The sequence below is a fragment of the Penicillium manginii genome (genome assembly GCF_028828005.1).
Source record: "Penicillium manginii strain IBT 31320 chromosome Unknown utg000005l:1.0-5665137.0:1.0-5668048.0, whole genome shotgun sequence".
Lineage (NCBI taxonomy): Eukaryota > Fungi > Ascomycota > Eurotiomycetes > Eurotiales > Aspergillaceae > Penicillium > Penicillium manginii.
Genome location: NW_026643106.1, coordinates 1,839,356 through 1,860,949, shown reverse-complemented (window position 1 = coordinate 1,860,949; position 21,594 = coordinate 1,839,356). Strand labels below are relative to the sequence as shown.

The window sequence follows — 21,594 nt, the reverse complement described above, 5'->3', positions numbered from 1 at the left end:
CGCAAGACAACGTGTCCGAGTCAGGGGAATGCGCAAGGGAGACAAGCAAAGCCTCAAGAAGGATCAGATCTTCGGCCCCGTTTTCCCCTCCACTTCCCCCTCCACTTCTCCGCAAATTGCAAAACTCGTAGGCCAGCCGTAACGCATGTTATTATATTGACCCCTGCACCGCTTTCGTTTCTGGATTGTCCCCCGAAGATAGCCTCCCCATCCACCACTCCATGGTTGGCTTGTATAATGCCCACGAGAATCGTTAACCCGGTCCCCAGCCATAAAAGGTCTAGTGCTGTGATCGTAAAGCAACCCGCTGCCCAAAGGCCACACTTTCTATTTACGTCAATTTCTACTCCGTACAAAAAGGACACTAAGGATTTGCATCGTGAGAGAGAGCTCAATGTCACCGTCCAGATGGGCAAGGATCTGCGACTAGAAAAGGGTATTTAGGGCAAGCCTGCAGATTCGAATATTAAAACAGTAGCTGGGAGCGATCTTGAATGATACTACTAGCCCTGTACTAGTAATATATTGGTTTGAGTTCAACCCTGGAACTCGAAAGTCATCATGACAGCCCTGGAGTACTAATAGTAAGGTACCTAGGTATAATTGCCTAGATAGTGTATCCATGGAATATATAGTAGTACTTAATAATAGTACTAAATAATCGATTCTTTAATAAAGATGCGATCGAAGTCCTTCATATGATCTGTATTCACTATGGGCCAATTTCAGTGCGGAGACTCTTGCTACCTATGATCATCAGCTAGGCTACTTGGAATTAAATGCAAGTAAAAATTGCGAATCTAATATCGATTTAGTTTGATATACAGCACCGTATTCAACATCATGTGCCCTTCCTTAACAGTCGTTGCATGTTGTGCCAAGCCTATATTTCCGGAGTAGACTTCGATTTTCGCTGTATTAGTGACAATTCCGAGAACACCTAGGTCCTCTAATAGTAATGGAGTTGACACTGGCGGCTGATTGGTGAGGTTGTAAACACAATTTGGCTATACTGTTGACTCGGAGCTACAGTATTACCCCAGCACCGTTCACCGCCTCTAACCAGTTGTCACCGCCCGCCCATATTGACAGCCATTTGCTGATCGGGGCTCTAGCTCTCCTGCGCTTGTCCACCATTGTCGATTAGTTGACTGGCCATCATTCTGCTGCATTCGCAGCACCTTTGCGACATGCCCGACGATACAAAAGGAAAGGCATTCCCTGATGTCTCTGCCAAACTTTCCGCCCTCCCAAAGAAATCGCTGTTCGAGCGCCAGAAAGCTGATGCCGAAGCCAAACGCGCCCGCGAAAAAGCCGAAACCGCCGCTGTGTACGAAGACTTTGTGAAGTCGTTTGAAGATGATGTGTCTGAAGGTCCTCGAGCTTCAGATGGACGGCCGAACACATTTGGAGGAAGGGGTGGTGCGTTCGGAGGGGGTCCTCCCCGACGACATTTCACCAACTCCGGACCACGCAGTAGTGGACCAGGAAGCCTAGGTCCACCACCGCCGTCGCTGTCTCGGAAGAGACCTCATGAGGGGTTTGTGGCGCAGCCACGCGGCCGGGACACTGCTCAAGGAGTGCTGGGATACGATCATTCAGGAGGGCCTGTTTCATCTGGACCCCCCCCTCGGATTTCGCAGCCCTTCGGATGATGAAGATGATCGGAGTGCTGAAGCAAAGGAGGCCGAGAGAGCTGCCGCCAGACCTACACTGTACCTCTCATCGCTTCCTCCTGGGACATCGCCATCTGTCCTCAAATCATTGATCAGCTCCCCTCTTGTCGTCGGGAACGTTCACATCCTCCGCCCACAAAACCAATCCCCAACAGAGCGAAAATCAGTGGCTGCAATAATTACTCTCGCTAGTGATTCAGCAGCCTCAGACATTGATAGTGCCGTGAGCGCACTTCAAAACAAGTATCTTGGCCGGGGATACTATCTAACGCTTTCCCGTCATCTTTCGTCGGCAGCAATCAGCTCAAATATGCCTTCAAATATCAACATGACAAACACCAGCTCACTCCCTTTTGGAGCAAAGACTATCCAACCTAACTTTGGACCAGGAAACCTCAGCCGGGCACCACCACCAGGCTCACATCGTGGGGGCTTTGCACCCCCCGAGTTCATATGGACCGAATCTGGGCCGAATTGTCACAGCTACACAAGTCGAAGTGAAGGCGCCAGCAGACGTTAAGCAGTTACGTTTGATCCATAAAACCTTGGAGAATCTCCTTAATCATGGCCCCGAATTTGAGGCCCTGCTTATGAGCCGACCGGAAGTCCAGAGAGAGGAAAAATGGGCTTGGATCTGGGATGCAAGAAGTCCTGGTGGGGTTTATTATCGCTGGAAGTTATGGCAGGTCATCACAAACCCCAGGTCTCACGGCAATCGAAAGTCAAAGAGCCAACAGCCGTCGTCTGTCTTTGAGGATGGAGCCAGCTGGATTGCCCCGGAAAGAGATATTAAATTCGAGTTCACAACACGTCTTGACGAGATTATCTCAGACGAAGACTACAACTCTTCCGACGAGGAGCAGTCGGATGGCGAAGAAGAAAAACGAAATCTTGGAGGAGCACCACCTCCAGAAGGAGGGAATGGCCCAAATGATGGACTCGGGTACATGAACCCGCTACAGAAGGCCAAGCTCACTCATCTACTCGCTCGTCTGCCGACAACCCATGCTAGACTCCGACGAGGCGATATCGCGCGGATTACCGCTTTTGCTATCGAACACGCAGGACTGGGTGCCGACGAAGTTGTTGATATGATTGTCCTGAATATTCTCAGTCCATTGGCATATACTGGTGCCAATCCTAACCGAGATTTGGAAAATGATGCGGCAAATCGGGAGAGTCACGAGAAAGATAATGATAATCCCTCGAAGGGAAAAATGGACCTATCTGCGGCCAAACTGGTCGGGTTATACACCATTTCTGATATCCTTTCTTCATCAGCCACGAGTGGGGTTCGCCATGCCTGGCGATACCGGCAACTTTTCGAGTCAGCCTTACGCTCGCACAAGGTCTTTGAACATCTTGGTCGACTTGAGAAAGACCTTCATTGGGGACGACTCAAGGCAGAGAAATGGAAGCGCAGCGTGGGGACCCTGCTTCATCTATGGGAAGGGTGGTGTGTTTTCCCGCAGTCAAGTCACGAGCATTTTGTCCAGGTGTTTGAGCAACCACCCCTCACCGACGAAGAGTTACAAAAAGAAAAGGAGAAGGCAGAAATCGAACAAGCCAGTAACGCCTTTTCTAAGAAAAAGAACCGATGGAAGACGGTTGACGATGAAGACCCGGGATCCAGTTATTTCGATCAGAGCGGGCCATCCGAGATAAAAAAAGCAGCTCATCAGGCACCCGTCACGGCTTATCCCGCTGAAGACGAATCGATGAGCGACATCGATGGCGTTCCCATGGAGGACAGTGATTTGGAGATGCCCGACGAAGAAGAGCCGACGGAGGAAGAAAGCATGCCACGAGATAGCGACGCTGTCATGACCCAACCACCAGGGCAGCCCGAAGATATCACCGGGCATCAAGATCCAGAACCAGAAAGACGAGAACCTGTCTCCCGACGTCCTCGAAAACCACGGCCCAAAGCCGAGGACATGTTTGCGTCAGACTCGGAGTGAGTTGTTCGCGCAGGGCGTGGTAAGGTAGAGATAGCAACGAACGCAATGATACCAAGTCCTTTGCAGGATTATTTAACTAGTAGTCTGCCCCAATACGTAGTAATAGATCTCCAGTTGATAATCTATTGCAATTCAAGTTACTTTCATAGTATCTATCAGTACTCGATTTGGGCAAGCAGCCAAGGCAGCCAGGCAGCAACGGCAGAATTCGAGCCCCACAGAGGACATCACCCCTCCCGCATCAACAAATACCTTCCTCCCCAGCACTCTGCCCTCTCAGCTTTCTATACCGTCGTATCTCCTCTCACGTCCCTCAACCACCTCTCTACAAAATGTCCGGTAAGTCTCACAATTTGTCAAGTCCCGTGTCCCACCTTGACCATTATACCCCTCTATGCGCGTGAGGTAGATCTTTGCATCCCACCTCGTTGGCGAGAAGGAATTGCGCCATACAAGATAGGGCAGCAACCAAATGGAAACGAAGACATACAGTGCTATATACAAAGAAGCAGCATTGACTAACACAATTCTTTGTCCTAGACTTCACCGCTGTCGCTCGTATGTGGCCTTCCATCCCCTATTGCCGATGCGCCCGCGCTGCCCGCGCCGGCGAGAGAAACCTTCTCCTCAGACGGCCAACGAAGCCGTCGTTCCCCGTTTGCGAGCCATAAATCTGACCAAAGACCTCCAACCTTATAGAACAATTCGTTGAGTTCTACTACCAGACCTTCGACTCCAACCGCAGCGGTCTTGCTCCTCTCTACGTAAGACCCTATACCCCGCCCTGTGCGCGCCGCGAACCCCCAACGGCAATGGATATAGTGAGCTTTGGTTACTAATGAATATTTTTCTACAATAGCGTGATCAATCGATGCTCACCTTTGAGACCTCCTCCGTCCAGGGTACCGCCGGCATCCTCGAGAAGCTGACCGTTCGTCCTTCCCTATCCCATTCGGATTGAACCTCCCAGGGAGTTCCCGCACAGATATACTAATCTCTATGTCCAATCAACAGAGCCTTCCCTTCCAGCAGGTGCGCCACCAGATTGCCACCTTGGACGCCCAGCCCTCCAGCGAGGGAGGCATTGCTGTCTTGGTTACCGGTGGTCTTATTGTACGTCCTCTTGGCCCAATCTCTCATCCACATATCACCCCCAATACTGACGCCGTGAAATAGGTCGATGAAGAGTCGAAGCCCATGAGCTACACCCAGTGCTTCAACCTCCAACCCGATGGACAGGGCAGCTTCTTCGTCCTGAACGACATCTTCCGTCTGATCTACGCTGCCTAAGAAAAGGCGTGGCGCACGAACAACATTATTTTGCAACGACGCGATGACGGGGGGATTTTCTTTGCAGAGTGGCCGAGGGGACTGTAGCCTAGTTATTGGCATTTTCTAAAACCATACGGGATTCTCCTGGTTAAGATACAAGCCCACGTATCAAATATTCTCATTTTGGACCTCCCACTGCTTCATTGTACTTTGTTTTTTTTTCTTTCTATGCTATCCAACGGGTTAGAGAGAACGCGAGATTCCAATATCTAGCAGTACATCTACCAGATCCAAGCTGTGAATATACTAATGACTCTGCAAAAGCGGAGTCTCTTCAGAAGGCCGCTCCGTATCCACCGATTCCCGCGCTGCAGGTGTCTCAGGCCGTTCAGAGGCCACCCCATTGGACGGGGCGTCGGTTGCATCGGTCTGGTGCTTCCGTTTCCCGTTCGGGCCAAAGTATTCAAAATAGATAGCCATCACCAACAGTGTTCCCTGTAGAGATGCAGTCACGAGCAATACGCCCCATATACTCCAGCCCTTCAGCCCTTCCCGCGCTGCCAGACTAGATGCCCAGATCAGACTTCCGGGGGTTTGAATGCACATCATCGGGATGCTGAGACTCCCCACACAGCGAAGCCGGAAGGTAGTGTAGATCTGCGGGAAGTACTGAACAGACGCGAGGACAGCGGCGAGAATGCCGAGGAAGTTGGCCCAGGATTGCATCGCGGACGGATTCTGGATGGCAAAGGCGACAGATATGATGACTGTCACAATAGCATGGAGGATACAGATGGCACTTATGGACAAGGCGGTGCGATAGGTGTGGCCGTTGGTCGAGGACACGGTGCTGACAGGGTCGGTTGGGGAAGTCGCGCGAGGGAAATAGATTACAAAGAGAAGGAGACTGCGGGTCGTGAGTGGGTGATTCGAGTTGCTCAATGTTGATAGCAAAGTGAGCTTACATGGAGAAGAAGCAGAGCCATTGCATGCCCACCTGGAACACGCCCAGTAGCCCTGCGAAGCAGGCCATCCCGCTAATCTGCTGACAGCACCCGACATCCTGCGATGTCTTAGGGAAGACTAGGATGTTCGCAAATGCTGATGTGCCTGACGTCGTTCCCAGGAGAATAAAGTAAGGCGATATGCCGAAGGAGCTTTTGCGTGATATGATGCGGGCATGCTGGGGAAGGTAGGAGAAGAGGATACCAAAGATGATCAAGCTGGAGGGTGTCGTAGTTAGTGGATGGGATTCCTCCAAGAGGTAGTCAACAGAGGAACATTACACAGAAAGAACGGGTTGGAAAATGCCAGGCGAGGCCAGCTCGCGGCAGTGCGGCGTGAGGGGATCCATGGAGTGTTGGTGAAGAATCGCAGGTCGGGGGTGGAGTGAGAGTTATGGAGCTGCTCGGGATGACGTCGCGGCTACCAGCGAGTGCTCACTTGAAGGTGGCGCCCTTTGTGCAGCGTGTTTTTCTGGGTATTTGACCTTTTCTTATACTGGGTCTTCACACTTCACAAGGGGAACATAGGTGTACTTCACGGACAAGTAGGTGTACCTCTTAGGATATCTGCAGGGGTGTCCGACCGAGAAGACGAGGGGAACAGGGGAACATCAAGCGTGCCTGATGGTGGCCCCCGCATCAAACTAGCGCCGAGTCAAATTCACAGAATTCGTACATCACCCCCAAGTTTTAGTGGTTGTTCAGCCAGTGACTTTTGTCACTCAAGTTTGGGCCTTCCTACCCATCACAACTAGTAACCAGATACTTAGGCACCTGTTACACTATCACCAATAGTCCATTATTTGCCGGACAGGGTACCAGAGAGGTACGAAGTATGGTTAGCAAAGGGTGATCACATGTCGAGATTCCATTTAGGTTGATCTAACAGGTTGGACCGTTAACTTGTTTGATTTTAAGGATAAACTACGAATTATTGACGCGCCAATATCACAGTAGGCACCCGAAATTAACATCCCGAAGAAAGCCTCAAAGAAGAATCAAGAAAATCATGTCGTCGTGATCAAAGAAAAGTCAATGAACGAAAGCGCACGCCATATCACAGCTCCACTTTCCTATTCAACTTGCCTTTTACAGCTCACCACGCAGTCGCTGTGTCTCATCCGAGACCTTCTCGTGAACCTTCTCGGCGGCTTCCTGGCCCTGCGCACGACCGCTAGAGGCTCCAATCTTAACTTGGTCCAAAGCCCAATGCAAAGTATCCATGAACTTGGCGTAGATTGTCTCAGATGGGCTAGTGGTTCCATATCTGAAGTAATTAGCGTGGCGTCGGGCTGCTGCACGGAGCTCATTGATGCTTGAGCCTTGGTAAACTGGAATGCCATATGAGTCAAGATACTGCTTGATATCGGAGTGTGTCCACTGGTCAAAGGTGGTTTCCTTGACGGAGCCGGTGGCTTGTGCAATTGATGAGGTGGCAGATGCGTAATGCTCGCCACCAGCCTTGGAGGCCTTTGCGTATGAGTCCTTGGCGTGCTTGACAAGCTCCTCGCGGGAGGCATCGGCCTTCTTTGCGGCCTTTGCATTCATCGCAGAGAGATATTTCCTAGACAATGGTGTTAGAGCAACTCCAATAGAGGTGAGTAGGATCCCTTACAGAAGATGTTCCTTGTCCCAAGTATCAAAGTTGTATTCATTGAATCCACCGGCGGCCTTGTGGGCGCTGGCGCGAACCTTCGCAATGAGCTCATCACGCTTGCCGTTCTGGGGAACAGGAACGCCTCGGGCATCCAGGAACGCCTTGAGGCGAGAGTCCGACCACAGCTTAATTGCAGCGTTGAACTCATGTTCAGCCTTCAGCTTCGCATCGTCGGTAGCTCGAGCATATTCGTTACCAGCTCTGGTAGTGGCGGCACCAAATGCATCTGCGGCAGCGGCAGAGGCACTGGCAGCTTTGTCAACGAGGTAGGAGCGGTGCTTACGTGCAAGGGCAATAAGTTCATTGCGCTTGGAACCTTGGGGTACCTTAACATTGTGTTCATCGAGGAACTCCTTCAACTTAGAATCCGACCAAGCATTGAAGAGCTCATCGCTCAGTGATGCCTGGGCAGCTTGAGCGGATGCGGCAGCCGATGCTGAGATGGATTTTGCCTGGAGGCTAGCCAGTCGGGAGTTGCGGCGCACGGAAGCAATAAGCTTGTCACGGCTCGTGGGCTGGGGAGCAGGCCATCCGCGCGCATCAAGCCACCCCTTGAGGTCGGAATCGGTCCATTGTTCGTACAGCCAGTTTCCGGGATAAGATGCGGTCTCGCCGACCTTCTTTGCGACTGCTTCGTAGTTCTCGCGTGCGGCCTTGACCAGTACGTCGTGCTTGCGGGGCTGGGGTGCAGGAATGCCGTGACGATCGAGGAATGCCTTCAACTGCGAATCCGACCAACTGTCATCCAAGTTAGTAATAGTCCACATTATCAAGAAATGTGGAAAGGGCATCTTACGAATCAAAGACCCATTCCTTCGCGTAATGAAATTCGTCAGAGACTTGGTCCGCGGCATTACCGAGGGGCTTTTGCACTCGGGTGTCCCAGTTGGTTTTCACAAGGTTCTCGAGATCCCTGCGGTCGGCCGGGCTAGGGTAGGGAATATCTAATCATAATTTGTCAATATCGCTTACCAGGTGAGTTGGAAGGACGGTAGCTGGTTATCCCTACCATGATCTGAGAGCCATCGCTCTAACTCAGTTTCGTGCCATTTGTTGTAGACTAGGACGATGTTAGTACTAGTCGACGGCATGTGTACCTAGACCTGACGCACCGGCTTTGCTCCACCAACTCGAAGCTGCAACAACTTCGGTGGTGGCGAGTAGAAACACCAGACCTGAGGCCAGGTGAAATCTCATGTTGATGGTTGTTGGGTTTGAGCTATTATCAAAGTAGCTGGAGATGGAAGCTAGGTGAGTATAGCGGAACTAGTGTGGGTCGGGGCAAGTTCAAGGTGAGGTTGAACGTACCATCAACAGGTGGGTAAGAAAAACTTTGAAAAGAGGCGCACGGAGGTCTTAAATATGAGAGCCCGGATCGTGATGAAAGGGGCAACAATTGGAGTTGGAACAGAACAGGGTGTAGACAGGGAAAAAGGCATCGAGCAGGGATGATCGCGCAGTGACGTAGTGGGGACAATTTGGCTGGTTGGCTTGGCGGGGCCCAGGTCTGATGCATGATTCATCAAGCTGGGCTTCTTTCAAGTTCTCATTCTTCCCCAACTTCGCATTCGCATTCGCATCATCGCCTTTCGCTTTCTGTTTTGTTTTGTTTTATTTTGCTTTGTTAGATATAGCCGCCGTTCTGTAGTGATTCTGTGTTTTTCGTTTCGAAGTAGAGGCGACGAGACAGTGTGTAACCTTCAAGTTGATTTATCGGAATGCCTAAGAATTCGGTGGAATCTGACCATATATACCTAGGTATACTCTTACAAGTCATGAGTTATAGCAAAGGCTCTACTATTATGTCTTAGTTCTCATGACTCCGAGTTCTTCAAGTTCAAGTTCTCTTCTCGTCTACCGATCGAGGCACCAAACGATATACATCGCCAACCGACCAATCAGCATTCAGGCCTTCCCAGCTCTCCACCGCGGCTCTGAGAGAAGGCCGCTTTCAGCTTGCATTGTAACCTCCACGCCTTCTACATTGAGTAACCACTTCAATTTTAAAGTTTTTAGAGTGGATTTTTGCTCACTTTGTAGCAGAAAAAGCTGTGGTAGGTTACATGAAAACCATCTTGAGGGCTGCATTCAACATTGGAAGCTCTTAGGATACGTGCTGTATATAATATTTATACTACTCGAAGTGCCCAAGGTCGATCACGTTGAATAGTTGTAGGTAACCACGGGGAACTGGCAGCACTGGCAGTCATGCTTCAAAATACTGCAAGTTCGCGACCCGATGATTTCATGAGCAAGAAGCTTATAGCTTTCTGCTTATTTTCTATTGGATTTACCGTCTGGCTTTTATTTGGAGCTCCACCGCCGAACAAATTGAACATTCCCGATATTGAAGCAGATCAGCAGCTACAATCCATCTACAAAGGTCGACACGCCATCAGTACCTTCTTGACTTCAAAGGCTGATGAAGCCGAAACCGAAATTGATGACGAGGATGGATACTTTGTGAGCACCCGCATTCTGGTCTATCAGCTGCTCCATTCGCCGAGCACGAAGCTACGGGACCCAGTACCTATCATTGTTTTGGTCACCCCGGAGGTCCGCGAAACCAAACGCCATAGATTGCGAGAAGATGGAGCGATGGTCATTGAGGTGGATCATGTAGCCCACAGCATGCCCCTGTCACTCTCACGCTGGTCGGAAATGGCGTCCAAATTGCGTCTCTTCGACCCAACCGTAATCCCATACGAAAAGGTTCTTTTTCTCGAGGCGGATATCGTTCTCACGCGACCCATCGATGGTATTTTTCTCGATCCAAGCACCGAGCCGACTGAGACAGACGAGACGATCATTGATAACCCGGAGTTGGGCAAGCGGCCGGCAACATTCGTGATGGCCGCATCGGCCGAGTCGTTCCAGCGTGAACATGAATACCCATTCTTGGATCACGACAAGACGGTGCGACATTTCAATGGTGGAGTCTTCATCTATTCACCTTCATCAGAGCTTTTTCAGTTCTATTCCAATCTTCTGAACTTGCCTGAATTATACTATATGGGCATTCCAGATCAAGATCTCCTCAACCATGCTCATCGCTGGGGAGGACCAATGCCATGGAGACGACTCCACTGGTCCTGGTATATCAACTGGTCCAATGACAACGATTTGAATGGGAGAATGGCGCTCTTGAATGCAAAATGGTGGGGATCGGACATGGGGACCTCTGCCGTGGAGCAATTTGCTCTTGCCCGCCGCTGGGAGATGGAGGGATTCTGGATGGGCAAGGCACACTCTAGTTCCAGATGAGATATAATTTGGAACAGTTTGTATGGTTCACTATTAGTATAGAAATTATACTAATAAGTTCACACTTTATTAATATACTAGTAGATGTTTCTGACCTAAATTAAGAGTAATGGTGATCAGTACAGGGAATGTTCAATGGGTTCAAAGCTCTCTTCCGCATGTGCACCCGTCCCTGCATCACCAACAACTCTCTGCTTCACTCACTTCTCCTACTTTCATTTTGTCTCACCAATTTTCATCCTGTCTCGCTCGTACAATTCTTTGATCGCCACCATGGACCCTACTAACGCAAGCCATCATTTCCCCTTCTCTTGAGACGGATATTCATTTTCTAACTTTACTCTCACTTCAGCCCTCTGTCGCTCTCCCTCCAAAGTTTCAACCACTCATTTTCGGCCTGCCGAATGAAATGCTTCTCCACATCGCCGACAGCATCAATGAGAAGAGAGGGATCGCTGCATTGGCTAGAAGCAACCGATTTTTCTATGAGCTCTTCAACCCCGTGTTGTATGCTAAAGATGCCCGATCTGGAGCTCGCGCTCTGGTCTTTGCCAGTGAAAATAATCGCATGAGGACTGCACAGCTTTCACTTGCCAGCGGAGCCAATCCAGATACAAAGCAAGGCTATGTTTTGATGATGGCCCTGAAAAATCGAAACACTGATATGGTTCGGTTGCTTCTAGATGCCGGAGCAGATCCGAATGCTTGTCGATGGGGAGATACATCTCCTCTCATTTGGGCTCTCAAACCCAAAGACCGGGTCTTGTTCAATTGCCCAGCGTTCCATGCAGGCCAACACCAAAACGAAGAGCTACTTCTCAACCTCGATCACAAATCATCCAAGAGTTCTCTGCTTAAACTTATGCTGGATCACGAGAGTAGCCACAAACTCGATGTGAGGACCCTGGGTCCCGGTAACAATACCGCGTTGCACTATGCTGCTTACTTTGACTTCCCAGAAGTTGCAGAACGCTTGATTGAACTGGGAGCAGTGATTGACGCGATGGACATTAATGGACAAACACCGCTTTTACACGCCGTTGTGAATCATTCAATCGCCACCGCGCGCCTCTTGTTGAATTACGGCGCCTATGTCGACGTCCGGCAGAGGGATTTAAACTTCACACCCCTTCATCGTACGATAAGCTACGGAATATCCGACAACAAAATGGCAGTACTTCTGCTAAATTCGGGCGCTGATACGATGACAACCAATGGACGCGGGAACACTGCATTACATGAAGCTGCGCATTACGGTGATTTCCATACCGCACGTCGATTGCTTGAGAGCGATGTGGCGATGGAGCCATTGAACCATCTAGATGAAACCCCGATTCAAATCGCAGCGACCCGAAATCACATCTCCGTCGTTCAATTGCTACTGCAGTATGATCCCGATCCTGTTTGCCGAGGAATATTCCAAAAACTCGATCCCAGAGACTATGATCAACCACAGGCGTTGGCCTTTTTAGCAAAAAAGCAACTTGACGGAAGACCTCTAGCTGCTATTGCTCGAGCTGTCGTTGCTCGTGGTATTGAGGTATGGGTTAAGAGATAATTCAAGAAGTGCCGCAACCAGCAGATACTCTGTTATTGCTGTGATTGAATTCTACTTTTTCAAAGGCTATTCAATAGCTATTGGGGTACTTCGTAGTAGAGACATGGTAGTGTAGTGGTAGCTACCCTGGGCTGGATATCGAAGAAACGATTAGCGGAAATGGGGTCCTGATCGCGTTTATAACGAGATACCGCTGTCGAACACAGCCTCGTAGCCATTAAAACAGCCCTTCTTATCGCTGCCCGTTGGTGTGGATATGATCACGGTGGAGGAAGCCTCGGTTTTCAGCAACTTGAAGGTAAGGATTGCCCGAGGCAGTGATAGGGAAGAGATAAGGGTGTTTAGGTATGCCCCAGAGCACAGTTATCATTCATACACATGGGCACCTCCCTCTCGCTGTCTCTATAACTATAGAGTGTTTGTGTTACTTGTAGTATGCAGTAACTACTGCTTAGATAGACAACCGTTTAGGTGGTGGGATAGAAAGCCCATCCAGGTCAATCATCAATACAGGTATGGTCATAGTTATTATCCGAATTGCCAGCCATAGAATATACCAAGGTTGGAGATGACACGTATTTGAGCCCTAAATGAGGAGACGGCTTAGTCTATTCACAATTGAAGCCGTAGATGAAATCCACAATCCAGGCTACCGGATCAAAACCCGGATGAGGCTCGAAGTGGCTTTTCCATGAGTGAGAATAGTGTACGCCTATTGTCATAACAAAATCTTCTTCCCTTTGCCGCTGTCAATCGCCCAAAAGGCAATTTCATGTCGATAATGCTCAGATCAACATTGCAGACTAAGACTTGGGTGCCTCAGGATCCCCCTCAGCCACGAGCTTACCAACTACCAGATACTTTTCAGAGAAGCGGTCTTCCCACGACTGGAGGTTTTCGAGCTGATCGGCATCCAGGTCCTTGAGCCCATCCAATGGGGCTGACAGGTCGTCCGTCAGCATCTCGACATCGAAGCTCTGGTGAGCCAAGCCACGCGAGGCATCGCGGCCAGCGAAGTTCTCGTACGGGCCACCCTTAATAAGATCGAGCTTGTTAGCAAATCTGCGGTGGGGAATTTCTATTACATTGAGATCGACGGAGAATGTCATTCACTTACCGGTCCATAGAAGTTTCGGCCGGGGGATACATCGAATACACGACCCCGCACGGCTAGGTACACGGGGCGATCATTCTCGCCGTTGAACTCAATCAACGTCTTGGGAGTGTAGGTGCGGAAAACAACGGGGGGCGGACCGCGCGGGAGGCTGATGGCTTGCTTTGGGCGGAAATGATAGTATACTAGGACAACGAAGAGCGAGAGAAGGATGAGGTTGATGGGTGAGGCGACGGACATGCTGTTTGTAGAAGATTAGCACGGCATTCTTTTATCCTTGAGGTGATTGATGGATCAATGGGATGACGGACACTTCGGCCGGTGGTACAGATTCCTCTGGATTAGGACCGATTAGCAGAGCTTAAGATGCATGGGACACTGAGACATTGTTACCAGTAGAGGCCATGATGGATGGAATGGCAGGAATATGATGAAAGGGAGTATTTTTGACAGGACGATCGAGAGAACCGATCGGAGTCTGCGGAGGAGCTGCAAAGCGGGGACGATGTCATCATCCACGTGATACCGCTTATTTGTGTAGTTACAACTACTACTTTTAACACACATAGAGAGTGTTGTTACACATTGAATCTACATGATTACTGATTAATGAAATATGCTCACTTCTATCAAATACCCAAACATGAGGGGTCATGTCCATGTTATTAATAACTCTCCGACTGGCGCCCAAAGCCCCCCCCTCCTTCTCATATGAAACGGCCTTGCCAACACAGCCCAGTCCCTGAAAGCTCCATGTTTCAACTCCACTCGTCAATCGCCCCCATTTTAATTTGTCGCTACCCACTTAGGGTAGTCTAATGATGCCATGCTGGTTTTTGAAGAAGCGCCTTGTTTTTTTTCTTTAGTCTTGTCCTTTCTGACAATCTGACAGTCTGACAACCTGACAGCCCAAAGCATCTGACAGGCTTTTGGGTTCAGCTGGTTGGTCCGCACCCATTCTTTGATTCCCGTGGGTAAACAAAAAGGGTGTTGTATTCGCCAGGCTTCCTTGCTCGTCAACCCTCTTCATTCAGCCTCCTCTCTTCGACCAGAGGGCATCACAGACCGCAAATCCTCGATCTGCAACGGTCTCTCGTCGATTCACCACAACCCCGCAGATCAAAATGTGGCCTAAAGGACCGTTTAGTCGATCGCGACGGCCGGCTGACAACAACCCCACACCGGATGATATGACGAACATCTCGGCTTCTGCGGATCCCTCGCTGGTTACAAAGGACCTGCCCGCCTTGCCAAGGTAAGCGTGCAAACGATCGATCTGACCTGTCCATTTATCCTAATCCCGATTTTATTCGCAGCGCATCAAGCTCCTCGTTGCCCCAACAGTCCGCAGCCCAGCCACTGGTGCGGGGTGCTATCGACGACAAGAGAGACTCCACCGTCTCCCCAGAATTATCGCCAGAATTTGGACCTACAGGCAGACGTGATAGTGGAAGTAGCTTCTGCGTCTCGCCGATCAATGAGACTGATCAACCTATTCAACATAACCGCGACAACTCTCGGACCTCTGTCAATGCGCCGCTCCCCCAGCTCGATGTTTCCCCCTTAGCTCCGAAACCCGCACATCCTATGCCAAAGGCTGTGCAATTCGCCACACACGAAGATCAAAGCCAACCTATGCGCTGGGATGATTACTCAGGAGAACCGACTGACAACAATAATGGCAAAACAAGCCAGGTGAACCCGCGTAGCACTACCTTTCACAAGCCCTCCGGATCACACGCATCCAATTTCCTCCATGGGGTTCGAGAGCAACTCCAAACCAAGAAGAAGCTCGCACAGGCTCGAACCCGGATCAGCAGTTTTTCGAAAAACGAGCCTACTACGCAGAAGGAAACTCGAGGTAGATCATCGTCACGTGTGCTCCCATTATCAGAGCATTCCGGCAATCACTCTGGCACGAGAGACGCGAGTCCCCGGTTCAACAATACGCTTGGATTCCTTCCGACGACTGTAACGACGATCACTGCTGGTGATCCCCCCAAAACGTTGCCAGAGAGACCGGCTACGGAGTATGCTCCCTCGAGCAATCCCCGAGTATACCCAGAACGACCCAAACAGCTAGAGCAACGGAATCGAGATGAGATTAGTTTTGTCGACACCATACCCGAAAAAATGATGAGGCCAACCAGCGGGGGCGCCAGGATCCAGTCCACCATGAAGACCTACAGTCCCAACGACAGTCCGGGTGAGAGCCCGCGTGAAAGCCTTCAGCTCGACTCAAAGTCTACGGATGACCTCCCTTCAATTATGTCTCGTCGACGACCAGTTCCTATCAATATGCCAGGCATGCCAGGTATGCCGGTCTCTAAGAAGCCAGTACGAAAACCCACGCCCTCGGAGGTAACCCGGGAGCCGACGTTGACCGTTCAGAATCCCATCGAGGATCAGCCGAAGGATGCAGTAGGCCGGATCGAGTCTCTCGAGGCAAAACGAGATGAACTCGCGAAGCGCAGGCACAACCTGGAAACGGTCATCCATGAATTGACTCGGGTGATCCAGCCCGGTTCTTTCGTATATGACGTGGCCGCGAAGGCAGAAGTGAAGAAGAGTGTGCAGAGCATCGAAAATGAGATTGCGGAGATTAAGCGTGAGGAGCACGAACTTGGCTTAAAGGTCGCGCGAGCTTGGAGACGGCTGGACGAGAAGGAGAATAATGGCGATGGCAGTAATCTCTGGATCAAGCGCGTCACGAGTTGAGTGTCAACCAAGGCAACGAGAGAGACGCAGTGCTTTCAAGGTTTCCCTGCGGCGATTAGTCCCTATTTCATCTATTATTCTGATTTGGATACCCCGTGTGCTATTTGGTGATATTTAATTCCCCAGCGTTCCGTTTCCGTTCTTTAGCAAGGGTTCCTGTCTTGTTTTTTCTTTCTTTTGTATATCCAAACGATCTCCTAAATCTCCTAAATCTATAAAATTGGTCTTCCAACCTTTTTTCTTCTTTTTTTCCTCGAAGATTTTTGAAAGATGGCTGGTATTGATGGCTTATGTATATACAGAAGTACATTCAAGGTACTGCTCTTGATATTGATTGCTAAAGTGGAGGAATACCACCCTCTCGAATCGCTCGTAGGTATGGCTCGTTGAGGTCGTGAAAGGGACTGAGAAGTCCCTGGAGAAGTGGCGGGCGGACATGCGAATATAGGTGTCCAAGTTCCAACGATCACTTATTTCTTGCCCGACTTCTTGATGCCCTGCTGGCCGGTGTTCAGCGGGCCCTTCTTGCCCTTGGCCGATTCCATCATGTCCTTCTTGGCCTTGGCGTCTGTGGTGTCTCGTGTTAGAGAGGCAATGGAAGCATTCCGCCGTGAGAGTAAAACTTACCAGCCTTGAGCTTCTCACGGTGAGCGATCTCATCCTCGTCCAGTTCCTTCTTCTCTTTCTTGGCGGACTTGAGAGGCTTGACCTTGCCACCTAGTAATGAGAACGAGCGTTAGTCTGATTATTCTTGAAAATGAAATGGAGTATCTGAAGAGGAAAAAAGGAGACAATGTCTGCATACCTTCTCTGCTTGCGCCACCCATTTTGAGATGTGAAAATAGATTGAAACGAAAGAGGGTTGATCGAAAAAAGAGGGTTGAGGGGTTGTCAGCGGCGAGGGCAAAAGAAAAAATCCCCCAGAGACGCTTATCAGAGGGGTGGTCATACCGCTTTCCGTATTAGGGATGGAGCGGGAATTCCCCGAGGCGATTTTGGTTGACCTCCGCTCTTCTTCATCTTCCTACCAGCACAGAATCGAATTGACCTCGACTGTATACTTTGCATTCATCAACTTGCCAATATTGGGTCTCGCATGTGTTTGGATTGATCAAAGTTTTGAGGCTTTGGTGCGAAGGCAGGCCCCTCAAGCCGGTTGGATTTTCAAATACCTAACAATTGGTTTTATCTCTGGAGCTCGTGCTAACTGAGCTTTGGTTGCTGAAGCCTCCTCCAAAGGCCGAAAACACATTTCATCAAGAGGAAAGAAAGAAGAAAAGAAGCAAATTTCGATTCCATTCAGTGGTGAATTGTTCCCCAGCGATAGTCCATCAACATGGCGTTGGATCACCGGTCGCGGTCTCCGTCGACCCCTTCTGAGGGTGAGATCATTGAATCAGGTTCTGAGATGAAGGCAACTGCCTCACAACCTCCTTTAAATGGCACCAGCGTTGACCGTCCCCTCAGAGATAGCACTTCATCGGCGCTCAGATCTCCCTCATCCCTGAGAGGCAGTACATCACCACGCCGACGGAAATCCTGGTCCCGGTCGCGCTCAAGATCCCGATCCCCGTATCGCGACAGCAGAGGTTACAAGCGCAGACGCAACGACGAATATGATGATTACGAAAACAGTCGCGCTCGACACGATTCCACCCGCCGTTATGGATCGAGATATGACGAAAGAACCCAGGATCGAGCCGTACCTCACCGCCGCCCAAAGTCGTACTATGACTACGACCGTGAGGAGGGTTATGGTGGCGGATTGCGGTATACCGACGACCAGGATCACGATTCTCGAAAAGACAAACGACCGCGCCCCCGGAGCCGATCCCCTTATCGCGAAGCTCGAAAGCCTAAGCAGTACGGCGAATCAGATGTGAAAACAAACGGGGCATTTCCTCTAACGGATACCAAGAGGCTCAGGCCGTCTTGTGAACAGGTGACGAGTGAGAAAAAGGCTCTTGCTAGTACTCGGGACTCTAAGCTTCATGCTGAAAAACTAGAGAATCAGGTGCAGCGGGCTCTGCCCAGGCGAGCCCATTTTGCTGATGAGTATGTTTACCCAACACCTGCCTCAAGAATCGTGTAGCTAATAACAATTACAGATCGGAGACGCCTGAAATGGCAGAAGAACCCCAGTCGATTGAGCCAGTCGACGAAGCCGCTGCTTTAGAGGCGCGTCGAAAACGGCGCGAGGCGATCCGAGCGAAATATCGGAGTCAGGCAACGCCCTTGCATCTGAAAGCTGTTCATGCTGATGTAGATACTGACACATCTACACCCGGCGCAGAGTCCACCAGCGCACTAGACAAGTCAGGTATGCTTCGCGACCCGAGACATGACCATGCAAAGCCAACTAACCTCTCTGCTGTAGCCCTAGGCTCACCGCAATTGTCTCCGTCTCAGACATCTAAGGATTTGGCTGGAGACTCCTTTCCTGGATTTAACATTGGCAAGGACGCTGACCTCGCCAATCCTGGAACCCCTGTAGATGGCTCTGAGAAGGACGAGCCTTCCGCTGCAGATTACGATCCAACATTTGACATGAAAGAAGAGACACAAAAACACAGTGGAGTTCAGAGCTCGAAAGATGATGTATCATCCGCTGCCTATGACGAGACAATAGCCGCAAAGCAGGACATCCTGATTCCCGACGCTGCCCCTGAACAACCAGCACCAGTACCATCAAAGGCCAAGGATCCTTATGACATGTTTGCTGAAGACGATGACGATGACATGTTTGCCGAAGACCCGAAAGATGACCATCCTTCCCATGCATCAGCGATGGCTGTCCCACAGCCCCAGGAACTAGATATTAGCATGATGGACAACTGGGATGATTCCGAGGGGTACTATAACGTGCGGCTTGGTGAGTTGATCAACGGTCGATACCATGTCACCCAAACCCTCGGCAAGGGAATGTTTTCAGCTGTCGTACGGGCTACCGACTCCAAGACCAACAAGCTGGTTGCTATCAAGATCATTCGCCAGAATGACACCATGCGAAAAGCTGGCATGAAAGAGATTGATATCCTAGAGCAACTGCGCGAGGCCGACCCTGAAGACAAGAAGCACCTCATCAAATTCGAGCGCTATTTCGAACACAAGGGCCATTTGTGCATGGTCTTCGAGAATCTCAGTTTGAATCTTCGTGAGGTTCTCAAGAAATTTGGACGAGATGTCGGATTGAATCTAGGCGCCATCCGTGCCTATGCTCAGCAGATTTTCTTAGGACTCGGCCTCATGCGCAAGTGTAACATCTTGCATGCGGATTTGAAGCCAGACAATCTGCTTGTCAGTGAACAGCTCAACGTCCTGAAAGTGTGTGATCTGGGATCTGCATCTTCCGCCTCGGACAATGAGATTACTCCCTACCTCGTTAGTCGTTTCTACCGTGCTCCAGAGATCATTCTCGGTATTCCTTATGATTATGCAATTGACGTCTGGTCCATCGGGTGCACCCTTTTCGAGCTTTACACCGGCAAAATCCTCTTCACCGGTCGCAACAACAACCAAATGCTCCGTTCCATCATGGAGTGTCGCGGAAAGTACCCGCCTAAACTCCTTCGGCGAGGATCTCTCGCCCACCTCCACTTCGATGACATGCTCAACTTCCACGGCACCGAGGAAGACAAGATCACCGGGCGTCTTGTCACGAAGATTGTGGATTTCAAGAAACCGACTCGCGATATCAAAACCCGACTCATGGGCAAGGGCACGCGCGGAATGTCAGATGTGGAGGTGAAAGACTTACAATCATTTGTGGATTTCCTGGACCGTTGTCTCAGTCTGAACCCTGAGAAACGTTGCACCCCTGCCGAGGCGTTGAAACACCCTTTCTTAACCCGCAAATAGTGAAAAGGTCGGTTTTACATAGTATCCTTATTGATATCATCTTTATATTTTGTGCGTGGAATATTCCAGGCCTCTCCCTTTCCTGTGGAGATTGAGCTTGGTCAAGTTAATTAGATCAACAATAACCTAGCGCCATATCCCAATATATTTACCGCATAACTTCAAGGACCGTTTTCGCACGTAGAACTAGTACGGAGTATGTAGTATTCTTAGATTGGAACCTTGGGAAGGCTCTGGTGGTACAATACCTAGGTATACTTAGTATTGTTGAAACCTCCAATTTCCAATTGCAATATACAGCTTGAACGATCGTTCCGTTTCAAACAGTTGATTTTACCCGTGAGCCCCGTATCTAAGTACCCCAAGATCCGATGTATCGACAGATTCCAAGAGGAAGAAATACTTCTACTACTAGCACTAGCAGCCCGGAGTTTTCAAGCAAGCAAATCCCATCATGCATATAGTTGAACGTTTTACGAGGTCGAGATCAGCCTCCCTTGCATTTCACATTTCACTACTCCGTACGGAGTACTGCATGGAACCTCAGGCTTGCGCTAAAGCCCTCGGGACTCGGATGTGATAGTGATCACTCCATGCATATTCGGAGCCGACTTGGTTAGTAGTACGTACTGGTCGGACACTTGAACTTGAATACACTGTATACATACATTATATTCTTTAAGAATTACTCGTTCCGTACGGATTGCTGCATTGAATGATCCATTCAAAGCGATACAGTAAGATGTGCCATTTTCACAAGATCCTCAAAGCAAACATTCTAAAAGGGGCTATGCGGCTCTGGGAGATTGGGGCCAAAAAGATTACTACTATCCGTACTACTACTACTACTACTACCACTACTAGTACATTATGTCGGGAGGTTGACACGTTGCTTTTGCGGAGACCAAATTATTGATCGCTCTACACACTCTAGCGTGGGCCCAGCGAACCACCTCTCGCAATGCTGCATAGTCGACAGATCAGCTGATAGTAAGGCATCCTCTCAGTTCAGCCTCCGCCCATTCACCCCCAGCTTCAGCCCGACGCCCCACTCGCCTCTCCACCGCCGCTCCTGGAATAGAAGCCTGCTTCCGTATTCCGTACCCTGTCTGGAGAAGTTCGGAGAATCACAGTGAAGGTGGAGATATTATGGACTACGACATCATCGTCGTCTATCCTTGTCGGTGGCGGCTTCCAAGAGAATGCCGAGCCTATGGGGAGAGCTACTGCAAGACACCATCGCATCTGCATTCAGGTGGGTGTGATGCCATCCTAGAAATCGACGAAGTGATTCCGGGAACCGAGTTTTTACACCCAATGATCAGACGTGGCTACTGAGTTCTATGGAGGGAGTACGGAGTAGCCTATGGACATATCCGTCGTCCGTATGCAAAGCAGCCTTGGAGATATGGACTGATCAAGGACGATCATTGGAAGAAGAGAGATTACTCTGAAATCCCCGGATCCACGGCTCACTCTAGCAATTCCAAGCACTCCGTACATAGGCCAGCT

General features: G+C 49.9%; 9 protein-coding genes across 9 annotated transcripts; 5 read left to right on the top strand and 4 right to left on the bottom strand.

Moving 5' to 3' along the window:
- Window positions 1-1,190: 1,190 nt before the first annotated feature.
- On the top strand, window positions 1,191-4,927 carry N7533_007073 (uncharacterized protein; the record flags this gene model as incomplete). Its single annotated transcript, XM_057103723.1, has 9 exons — window positions 1,191-1,540; window positions 1,644-1,899; window positions 2,066-3,633; window positions 3,787-3,976; window positions 4,178-4,283; window positions 4,337-4,458; window positions 4,497-4,568; window positions 4,652-4,750; window positions 4,814-4,927. The coding sequence occupies 9 exons, from the start codon at window positions 1,191-1,193 to the stop codon at window positions 4,925-4,927; spliced, it is 2,877 nt and encodes a 958-aa protein (XP_056958680.1).
- A 288-nt stretch (window positions 4,928-5,215) lies between these two features.
- On the bottom strand, window positions 5,216-6,263 carry N7533_007072 (PQ-loop repeat-containing protein; the record flags this gene model as incomplete). Its single annotated transcript, XM_057103722.1, has 3 exons — window positions 5,216-5,816; window positions 5,875-6,132; window positions 6,196-6,263. The coding sequence occupies 3 exons, from the start codon at window positions 6,261-6,263 to the stop codon at window positions 5,216-5,218; spliced, it is 927 nt and encodes a 308-aa protein (XP_056958679.1).
- Window positions 6,264-7,002: 739 nt separating this feature from the next.
- ish1 (double-strand break repair enhancer MSC1) lies at window positions 7,003-8,767 on the bottom strand (the record flags this gene model as incomplete). The annotated part of the gene is made up of 5 exons (XM_057103721.1): window positions 7,003-7,477; window positions 7,529-8,308; window positions 8,367-8,498; window positions 8,543-8,630; window positions 8,683-8,767. 5 exons carry the CDS (start codon window positions 8,765-8,767, stop codon window positions 7,003-7,005), a joined length of 1,560 nt encoding a protein of 519 aa, XP_056958678.1.
- Window positions 8,768-9,778: 1,011 nt separating this feature from the next.
- Window positions 9,779-10,834, top strand: N7533_007070 (uncharacterized protein; the record flags this gene model as incomplete). Its single annotated transcript, XM_057103720.1, has 1 exon — window positions 9,779-10,834. One exon carries the CDS (start codon window positions 9,779-9,781, stop codon window positions 10,832-10,834), a length of 1,056 nt encoding a protein of 351 aa, XP_056958677.1.
- Window positions 10,835-11,243: 409 nt separating this feature from the next.
- On the top strand, window positions 11,244-12,392 carry N7533_007069 (ankyrin repeat domain-containing protein; the record flags this gene model as incomplete). The annotated part of the gene is made up of 1 exon (XM_057103719.1): window positions 11,244-12,392. One exon carries the CDS (start codon window positions 11,244-11,246, stop codon window positions 12,390-12,392), a length of 1,149 nt encoding a protein of 382 aa, XP_056958676.1.
- An 803-nt stretch (window positions 12,393-13,195) lies between these two features.
- Window positions 13,196-13,912, bottom strand: N7533_007068 (cytochrome b5-like heme/steroid binding domain-containing protein; the record flags this gene model as incomplete). Its single annotated transcript, XM_057103718.1, has 4 exons — window positions 13,196-13,426; window positions 13,510-13,747; window positions 13,818-13,842; window positions 13,900-13,912. The coding sequence occupies 4 exons, from the start codon at window positions 13,910-13,912 to the stop codon at window positions 13,196-13,198; spliced, it is 507 nt and encodes a 168-aa protein (XP_056958675.1).
- Window positions 13,913-14,630: 718 nt separating this feature from the next.
- Window positions 14,631-16,224, top strand: N7533_007067 (uncharacterized protein; the record flags this gene model as incomplete). Its single annotated transcript, XM_057103717.1, has 2 exons — window positions 14,631-14,761; window positions 14,823-16,224. The coding sequence occupies 2 exons, from the start codon at window positions 14,631-14,633 to the stop codon at window positions 16,222-16,224; spliced, it is 1,533 nt and encodes a 510-aa protein (XP_056958674.1).
- A 470-nt stretch (window positions 16,225-16,694) lies between these two features.
- On the bottom strand, window positions 16,695-17,051 carry N7533_007066 (translation machinery-associated protein 7; the record flags this gene model as incomplete). The annotated part of the gene is made up of 3 exons (XM_057103716.1): window positions 16,695-16,792; window positions 16,852-16,941; window positions 17,030-17,051. The coding sequence occupies 3 exons, from the start codon at window positions 17,049-17,051 to the stop codon at window positions 16,695-16,697; spliced, it is 210 nt and encodes a 69-aa protein (XP_056958673.1).
- A 509-nt stretch (window positions 17,052-17,560) lies between these two features.
- Window positions 17,561-20,082, top strand: N7533_007065 (putative serine/threonine protein kinase (Prp4); the record flags this gene model as incomplete). The annotated part of the gene is made up of 3 exons (XM_057103715.1): window positions 17,561-18,279; window positions 18,333-18,544; window positions 18,602-20,082. 3 exons carry the CDS (start codon window positions 17,561-17,563, stop codon window positions 20,080-20,082), a joined length of 2,412 nt encoding a protein of 803 aa, XP_056958672.1.
- Window positions 20,083-21,594: the final 1,512 nt, after the last annotated feature.